The sequence below is a fragment of the Poecilia formosa genome, unplaced genomic scaffold, assembly GCF_000485575.1.
Source record: "Poecilia formosa unplaced genomic scaffold, Poecilia_formosa-5.1.2 Scaffold155, whole genome shotgun sequence".
In the NCBI taxonomy this organism is placed as follows: Eukaryota; Metazoa; Chordata; class Actinopteri; order Cyprinodontiformes; family Poeciliidae; genus Poecilia; species Poecilia formosa.
In genome coordinates, this window is record NW_006800094.1 from 1,368,891 (window position 1) to 1,379,057 (window position 10,167).

Below are 10,167 nucleotides of genomic sequence, written 5' to 3' on the forward strand. Positions count from 1 at the left end.
CAACATGCCAAGACATGGCTTTGGTTTAATCAGGCAAAACAAAAGGGAGATAGAGCAAGACCTTTAACAGATAACAGGAAGGTTGAAGATATTGCAGCCAAATTGCTCCCTTTTATCTGTTTGCCAAAGCATTCTGGACTTCGAAATCTTGGCTATGTTTGAAAATTTCAGAATCAAGGTAAAGAACTACAGCCTTCAATTACAGGAAGACAGCTGTTTAAATAATGTGAGGTAGGCTAGTCATGCTAATGATTAGCATGAAGATAATATTCCAATAGAGTAACATTTTTTAACTCTTTCATTTTATACCTTTTACAGCAACTTCTTTTGTATACAATGTGACTTTTCCTTTGTCTCTGACAGAAAGGTTTTGAAAAAAAGATTTTCAATGCTGTTCTTATGTTATAGTAAAAAAACAAGAAATCAGAATCACCTGAAGTTGGTATTGATATATTAAAACTACACCAAAACAAGTTCTACATTTTAACAGTAGATTTACTTTCATTTTGTAAGTTAACCGTTTTCTACCATTGCATGTTTGCATTTGTATTGTGTTGTCTCTGCGTATATTTTTTTAATTCTGCATTTTTAAACGCAGAACCACAATCTTACAGGAGTATGGTTGTGTTTACCATTTACACCCATATATAACGAAGATTATAACAATAAAAAAAAAAAAAAACAGACAAAATTTGATTACATCTCTTCACCTGCAAAATCCAATGAAATCCAATGCAAAAGCGATTTGGGAGTTTATCATTTTGTTGCCATTTTAAAACCGATGGAGAAAACACGAGAAACGTCCTGCAAGCAGGAACATAACTAAATCTAGCTTAATTGCATCAATCTAAAATGCATCATGCACATAACTGGGTTGGCATCTGACCTCGCCGAGTCTGGGAAAAAAGACAGAAGACACTGAGGCAGCTTAAAGCCGATCAACAAGTCGCTGGGATCAGTTTTTTAAAAACCTTGCCAATCTCTCCTGCACAATCACCAAACAGCTGACTAGCTGAGGCCAGGCCAGCCACCATGATCAATATGCTTCTCATTAGGCCGCCGGGACTGCTACACATTATGCTTCGGACCTCTCAGCAGACCGCCTCCAAACAATGCCAACTATTTTCTGCCGAGTCTCTTCACTTCCTGGTACGGCGTGGGCCCTTCACCAACCGCTGTGCATTTCTCACATGCAGCTGTCCCACTCTGTCTCAGTCTGGCTCCTCACTCTCAAACACTCCTTAAAAGAGTTTACCCACCTGGAGCAAAGTTTAAGCCAATCTCTCACAATGTTTTCAAACATGTCTTCAACTGTTTGCATTTCTTGCATTTCATTGCTCAGTTATATTATACACATACAAGGTTTACCCAAGACAACTTGCTAAGCCCGGTGGTTGGGTGTTAGGACAGTCATCCATCCAGGGCCCGTCATGTTTTTGAGTTAAAAAAATGTTTAAAGTTGACACGAAATTTGAAAATATCACTTGATAATCATGTGTTACTGAAAGATTGGAAGATTAATACCTGAACACCAACTATAAAGTCTTAAAAAATGCTAACATTTTAAAATGATTTAAACAATGCTTAGCCTGGTGGGGATACAAGTAAAGCCTGGTGGCCCACCAGGCTTATAATACACTGGGGGAAACACTGTACACATACACTAAGGCAACTAGAACAGATTTTTACACTAAAACTACATTATATAACCTTAACTATTTACATGTTGGTTGGAACTGGATAGAGACCGGATGAAAAGAGAGAAAGATGGATAAATTCTTGGAATTGATTGGTTGGCTGGCTGGGTATGGAATAGGCCGGTTTCTTGGAATTAGAAAGTTGGTTGGTGGGCTGGAAGTGGATAGGTGAGATTCCAGAAAAAAATAATCTCCCCAGTCTCCAGCTCCACCTCCCAATGGCCTGTTCTGTGCTTCAATCTCAATTAGCACACACCTGTGCTGTACTTGAAAAGAGCTGGGGCTGAATAAAGAAAAATGACGGGATGATGTTTACGCTTCCTTCATGCGTCACTCGCCTCATACGCCCTTTCCTCCCTCAAGTATGGTTTTTGACACTTCATAGTTGCACTGATACAGGCCTGCCTCAAGAATGATTCACTCTGATCAGTGCGACTCAGTTAATCTAAAAAATAATTTAATGAAAAAAAATGTTTAGCAGACTGAGGATTTTCTGATTTTAATCATCTCCTCCACATTAATCTTCCTCAAGAAAGCAATACCTGTCATAATTGTGTGGGTCAGTTGCCTTTATAAAATCAAATCTTGATTTTTTTTTTAAGGGGGTTTCAAACAAGTACGGCATGCAAAAACAGCAAGTCTTATTTTAAGACGGTGGTCTCAAACTGTGTTCCTCAAGGCCTGGGTTCTTGCAACTTTTAATTGTCTCTGCTTCAGCACACCTGGCTCCAATATTAGCTCATTAGCAAAGCTCTGTAGTGCTCGACTGCACGCGAGTGAGGCAGCTTCACCATTTAATGCAAGTGTGTATGAGAAGGGACACAAAAGTTTCAGGACTCTGGCACAAGAGGACTGCAGTCTGATTGTTACATTTATACATTTCAATCCCGCATCATCTTGAACTGTAATTTTCCTCCAAATATAGATACATGGACTAAGCCACCAAAATAGCAAGCTACAGTCCTGGATTGGTTGCTTGGTCTAATGGAACTGGTTGATTAGCGAGAATCAGATTGGCATGCGAGTGATTGGTTGGTTTCTTGGATTTACATGGATGATAGTTCGCTTGGTTTCCTATAATTAGATAGTTGGTTAGTGGGTTTGAACTGGGTGGTTTGTTGGTTAGAATTAATTAGACTGATAAATAGGTGGTTGGACATAGAGCCAAGTTAGTTTCTTGAATTAGTTAATTGAAGGGTTCAAATTAGATGGTTGGTTAGATGCAATTAATGGTTTGTTAGAGTTGGATAGCTGGTAGGCTGGTTGCAAGTGGATTAAAACTAGATGGACATGTGGCTGGAAGGTTGAGTTTACAAAATATTTTAATCAATTAACTTTCTCCCATTCCGATAGATTTTGCTGTATGTACATAATTGGTATAAAGGACTCTGTGCCTACATAATGAGGTGGATGAACATGTGTGAGGATACCCAAGTTGATGCTTCATTACTGATTAAGCAAAATTCCTCAGCATAATAACTTGTGGCATGTTTAAGACTGAAAAGAAATATGCTCCATCAAACCAGCTCCACGAATTGGCGAGCTACGCATTTTCAGACGACCTTTGCCATCATTTAGGTCATATAAACAACCTTTCATTTTCAATATTAGGTGCTGCAGACTACACAACAATCTAAACTTGAGCAATTCACAAGTTAATGTTTAACAAATCCTAACATGTGTAGCAGATTCTATGCAAAATGAATGTATTTAGTCTGTTTACTACAATACCACTTGAATTGAAGCCAGACACGTTATCATGAAACAACACACAAGAAGAAGGTTTCAGTCTAACTTATGACCTGCAGACAATGAGTCCACACTCCATCACTGTCTTGCTCCTTTTCCACTTTACAGAGCCGTAAAAAAAACAAAGAGGAGCCCAAGACCAAAAATAATTTGTTAATCAAAGCCATTGTTTGAGCCTCCAGGGATTCATCCGTGCACTTTGTTCCGCTTACAAACCCGTCACTCATGTCCAGCTTTATCATTTCACACACAGCCAGCACCGGGAGGCAACAAACCAACCACCTGCTGTTTGTGCTGCCTCAGTGCTTCTGGAGGCCTCGCTTTTCAGGTCCCCACACGTTTAACCGAGCCCGCACCTCGTGTATGCGGAAATTCCTCCATTGCCTCCCGGCGTCGTGAATTGCAGGATGTGGAGGAGGCGGCGAAGAGGATTCGAGACAATGAGGGACTTGGATGGGGGTTGAGGTAGAGTGGACAGGATGATTTAAAAAACAAAACAAAAAAAAAAAAAAACCCAGCAGTCTGAGTGCAGATCGTGTCTGGATCCTGTGGAAATGCTCCTTCCATGGACAACATAGCTGCTAGATTACTGAACAGAACTTGCTGAACTTCCTCTTTTTTGGCTTAAAACATTTGTAAATCAGCCTGATTATTGGCAGTTTAATGAGATTGGGAGACTTGGCCGTACACAGACAGACACTTGATTCTAAAACAGGCAGTGTTGCCCTCAGTATGGCCAGCCAACATGGGAAGAAGAAGTCAGGCTGTCTAAATTTAAATCCTTAATTATGCAACATACAATATGGTGTCGCTCAGCGGCTCACGCTCCATAGCCCAAATGGTGCCCCAGAAGTTTTCCCAGAAGCACTAATTATGGTCCATATCATTCCAGAGATTACCGCCTACCCAGCCAGTCTGGGAGCTGGCATCCCTCACGTTCTGGAGCAGAGAGATAAAGGCTGTAAAATAAAAAACCAGCGGCGTACAATACTAGCTTGTTATTTGTGCTTCTCAAGGGGGAATAAAATCTGAAGCAAAAACCAAAACATGCAGTGACATTAAACATTAAATATCTTCTAAACTCTTAAATTAGAGAGGCAGCTGCTATTACAGGGCTAAACCTATCATTAAAAGCAAGTGAGTGCTATCTGGCTTTCCTGGTTTAAGCTTTTTATAACCCGGCATGGACTCCATGACAAAGAGGATTTCAAACACCCCACGGTTGTTTACCCAACTCTGAGAGATAGGCGTGTAGTTCCCAGAATGGGTGTTTTATGCGGCAAAAGATTTAAAGGACAATCAGTGTTTGATTTACTGTGTTTTTTTTCCCCCCTCTTAATAGACTAAAACATGAGTAGTAAAAACAGATAAAGAGTCATAGCATTCCTTCATAAAACAGGTGAGGATAGGAAAAGCCACAACAAAGTTTGGCAATTTTCTCAGTGCTCCTTAAAGTGATTCACACCCACTTCACATTTTTGCTACATGGCAATGACAACATTAAAAAGAAGAAAATAACTTAAGTTGAAGAAAAAAGGAGGCATAGCTTTTTTAATTCTCTCTTTCACAAGTATTGTCTTCAGCGTTAGCATACACTTCTGAGTTATTACTGGTCTGGGAGTCAGTTTGGGTGTAAGCTAGCCTAGTAGAAAACAGCCCCTGCTTCTACGCTTTACTTCGGTTATTGAGAAACGATTGCTTGCTAGAGAGGTGGACTTTGTTAAAGTTTTAAACGACTGGATTTGATTTTACCCAACTGCTAACATTTGGCCGTAATGTACCGGCTCTATGAAGCTTACCGAAAGTTGTGCTCCCTGTAAACAACCCAGCGGAGAGTAAGGCCATGACTTCATGGTCAGCAAATAAACCGTCTTAAACATTCATCTTGCTACAATTTTAATTGCTCAATATTGGGAAGTGTGACCAACACGAATTGAGTGGCTTCATTCACTTACTCTGCTGTCATTGCCAAACTACATCTCTTTGTACGCACACTGCAATTCTAAAATCATCGTTCAACTCCCCCTTCCGTTTGTTGATTGGCTCAGTTAAAACCCAACCGTAGAAATCCAGCTCAATGGGAGAAATCCCAGATGGAGGATAGGTGGGCGCAGTAGTTTTTCAGGTTTGCATTTTTTCTTTGCCGATCGTAGATTGAGCAGTACTCTGCGACATGTTCAAACTTGACATATTCATTTCCAACTTATCTCTGCTTTAAATCTTTCCACAACCTCATCCCTGATCCATTTGCTGCGTTTCTTGGTCGTGATGTCGTTTGTTCACTAATTTTCAAGCAAACCTCACAGAACATATGGAGGGATTGGGTGACTTCTGAAGACAATTCATTTCATTTTTGGGTGTCAAATCAAAGACCAAATTTTAAAAGTATCCTTTCTATTGCTCTAAAACACAAAATCGCAATACATGAGGTTGAAGGTTGTAATGTGAAAATATGTCTAACACTTAAAGGATATGGATCCCTGTAAAAGGCGCTGTATATTGTAGGTGAAAGCCTGCGACCCAGCAGATTCAGGCAGCTTTGGAGCACAACAGATCACATAAGATTATCTCACTGATCCACAGTGGAGTAGACGGCGGATCCATTGATTCCTCCACCTCCTAGCGCCGCTGCAAACCCTCAGTTAGACATTAACCACAAGAATGAATAAGGACAAAAACTACCTCTTTATGGGAGACACGAAAGAAAACATTTTAATTTTTAATGACTTAAAAGAGAAAACTGAGCTTATTAGTCAAATAAATAAAAGATGATAAATTGTGAGAAATTACCAAGTAACAGGAGATCTGTTTTGGTCGTCTTGCTATCGTCTTTCTAACCTGCTACATAAAAGTTGATGAGCTCATCACACGTCCACATGGTGTGATCTCAGGAGCTTGGCAAGTGACCTACTGACACAAGCTTGACTCAGGACACTTAAAGCCAACCCTGCTCCCTTTCCTCTCCTCTAATCCGAGCAGCTTCCATCCCCTCAGGTGCAGGGACGGGAGACGGAGCGCTAGGAGAGGGCTGACATTGTAAATTGATTGCAATCACAGATCTGCAGTTGCCAAAATAAAAACCTGCTGAAGCACATTCAGGAAGCGCTGACAGGACTGGGTAGGAGAAGCATGTTGCAGCACTGTTGTTGCAGTTTGGCTACATGGATTCATCTGACCTACTTTCTCCCCAACTAACGTGCCTGGTCTGAAGAGAGGAAGGGAGGCCTGATGCAGACAGAGGGCTCTGAAAAAGTAATTGTCATCCTTGTTAAATCGTGAATATATTTTTGCTACCCACTTCTTTTTTTTAGAAACCTGAGCCGAATTCATGATTACTCACTTAAACAGAGCACGTCTGACAACATGAAGGAGGCTAAAAAGGTAAAAAACTCTGATCTGAAGAGATCAGATGAGTATGAGGTCAGTGACATCCATCAGTAAGGAAAGAGTTGGAAACTAAGGTTTTTGGGTCTTGAGCAAACCATTCATTATTCACAGTGTGAAAAACTGAATTAGAGATACACAATTAAAAATTGGTACTATGAAAATAATTGAGATTTATTGTAATAATGGTAAAAACTAAGGGTGTTCGCAAACCTAAAAACAAATATAAATCAATTTGAAAATAAACTTAAAGTTAAATATTCTGTGCTGAAAAGTGGTACAAGTACAGTGCATCATGTAACTGGAGTAATCAAGTAGTCTGATAAAGTATTTCAAGAATAGTTTGCTGCGCTCTGACTGTATGGATCCACACAGTCCAACAATCCTTTGTCACCAAAGATTGCAGCATCATGAATTTTATCATATTTTTCATGATGAGACCATTTTGAGTCCAAATCACCCACCCTTACATGGAACAGCAGCGAATCTTCTCAGAAGCAAGTCTTATCAAAATTACTCCCAGGAGTGCATCAATGATTCACCCAGAGGTCACAGGAGAAACCAAAACAAAAAACAAAAAAAAGTCTAAATCACAGCAGGTCTCACTTACTACAGTTTAAGATCAGAGTTCATCATTCGACTGGGTAAAAAAAATTGCCTCCATTGGAGTTTTCATGGTAAACATTATATGATGAGACAGAAGTGTAGCTGTGTAGGATGCATGCATCTTGTTAGATCTGGTTAGATCTGGTTATTTCAAAAGAATAACGTTATGCCGACTGCCTAGCAGGGTGGTGGTTCTGCGATGGCCCTGGGCTTCAGAACCAGGATCTTCTGCTCTCTGGCAATCACAGTTGGGTTGAGAATCACAGTTGGGTTGCACAGCAGGAATAAGATCCAAAACACACCAGCAGGTCTGACTCTGAATGGTTTCACAGCATCTACTGCTAACTGGGAGAGCAGGTCATGCAAAGTAGATCTCATAAGATCAAGTAGAGTATAGCTATCTGATTCGCTTTAAGCCAGTGGTCTCAAACTCCAGGCTCGAGGGCCACTGTCCCGCAACTTTTAGATGTGCCTCTGCTGCAACACACCTGAGTAGAATAATTAGGTCATTAGCAAGGCTCTGGAGAACTTATCTACACAAGGAGGAGGTAATTAAGCCATTTCAGTCCATTAAGCCAGGTAATTAAGCCATTTTAGATGCTGTCCTGCATCTAAAAACTGCAGGACAGCGGCCCTTGAGGACTGGAGTTTGAGACCCACAGATGCTCTGTTCTCCATGTAGCATGGACATCATAGCTTCTTCCATAATTGACGTACATGATCCAGCTTCCTGGTACTCCAGCTCCTTCCTGTTCCTTAACACACACACACACCAGATAAGCTCCAACGCACCGTTATCTGAATTCAAAAGGCCATTGACCCACATTTCAACAGCTCTTTTGTTGTACAGTGCATCCATTTGTGTCTGCTTTCACACACACGCGAAAAACAATGAGGATTCAAACACAGACAGTGGGGTGAACTGACTGAACATGAGTGGGAGTAATTTCTCTTTTCACCATCACAGCCAGGTTTATTAACTGAGCTGACAACAGACAGCGCGACATGACTGCTATTATTAATCCTCCTCCTCCCAGAAACAGCACAAATAAAGCGGCTCCCAGATGGGACCTCCTCCATCCATCCATGCTTCCCACGCGTTCATCCAGCCCCACAGCAGATTCCCGTCTCCGAGTTTCTTCCTACCTGCCCTCTCTCAAAGTTTTCCCTCTCCAGCTCCAGGCTGTTGGCCCCTCCAGTCCGACGGATCACTTTGGGGATAGCGTTGGGGACTTGCTGCATGGAGCTTTTCACTCGATCCATTGCGGGTTGCAACATAAAAAAACACGCTCACACGGGTTGGAAACCAGAAAAATAAGACAAAACTCTCCGCCGACTAAACGGTCGAGGCTGTGGGAAGTACAACCCGGGCAGCAGGAACTATGGCGGGCAGCCGTCCATGCTGCTGTGGAGGACTCCCCGTCCCGTTTTCACTGGAGCACTTTCTGCCTTCCAGTCAATGACAGCAGCAGCAGCGAGACCCGCACCAAAAGAAAGTCACCGGGCTTACAACAGGACACCACTTCCTGTTTTATACGTTTCAAAATAAGAGCTCACGCAAGCCAAAACACGATGTGCGGTCAAGGAATGAAATATAAAGTTTAAATGTTAAAAGCTCTAAATATACAAATGAATATTTCAAAATAAATATGGCAGGAAATTGTGTTTTGTATTTTTTTTTTTCAATGATGTTTTTTTTTTTTTTTTCTCTAAATATACAAATGAATATTTCAAAATAAATATGGCAGGAAATTGTGTTTTGTATTTATTTATTTTTTTTACACTGACAGTGATATAAACAAGCCTCAGTCTTAAGTCTTCTTAGGGTGTCAAACTCCAGTCCTCAAGGGCCGCTGTCCTGCAATTTTTAGATGTGCCTCTGCTGCATCACAGCTGAGTAGAATAATTAGGTCATTAGCAAGGCTCTGGAGAACTTATCTACACAAGGAGGAGGTAATTAAGCCATTTCATTCCAGCGTTTTGTACCTGTGCCACATCTAGAAACTGCAGGACACCGGCCCTTGATGACTGGAGTTTGACACCACTAGGTGGTTTGATAAATCAAATCACATTTAAAAACAAGTGTTAAAGCAGCCTGAATACAGTTGAATGATTTACAAAAGCAAAACAGTGTCTACTTATATACTTCACACATATGCACAACTTTAAGTTGGTCCATAATATGAAATAACATTAAAACTACTGAGGTTTGTGGTGATGTAAAAAGGGAAAAAGTTGAAGAGGTGTGATTACTTTTCAAAGACACTGTACAGTACAGGAGATGATAATCTGTGGTCAATATCTGCCTAAATAAAGTGGGCTTTTAAATAATGACAAAAATTCTGTTAAACATTTCAATTGAGATTTTGTTAAATGGCTTTATATTATTCATATGTTAATTATTTTTCACAATTTTTTGCCCCTGCTTCCATCTCTTATAACCTGGACTGATTTTCATGTTTTGAGGCTTTCAAACACAAATTTACATTCTTAATAAAATCAAAAGAAATGCACTAAATGTAGCTGCAAGTTCATAAGCTGTGAAATACATTTCTTATACTCTGCTGTATTTTAACTCAAAAAAAAAAAAATAAACATTTTCGTGCCTGTTATCATTTGTGATCATTTTGACTTCAGCAGTTTACATTAATGTGATTCTTGGTATATTACTGTGTAGAGGAGTCCTGTTTTCAAACTTAAATACGGGCCACTGATCTGGACGCTGGAGCAC

At 40.4% G+C, this 10,167-nt stretch overlaps 1 protein-coding gene across 2 annotated transcripts in view; it reads right to left on the minus strand.

Annotated features, from left to right (window-relative positions):
* The window catches only part of hip1 (huntingtin interacting protein 1), a 51,377-nt gene extending 42,444 nt beyond the window's left edge, over nt 1–8,933 (minus strand). For both annotated transcript variants that reach the window (XM_007564159.2, XM_016677413.1), the window contains exon 1: nt 8,583–8,933. In XM_007564159.2, the coding sequence (XP_007564221.1) occupies nt 8,583–8,714 (132 nt within the window). In that variant the 5' untranslated portion in view covers nt 8,715–8,933. The remainder of the gene's footprint in view (nt 1–8,582) is intronic.
* Nucleotides 8,934–10,167: the final 1,234 nt, after the last annotated feature.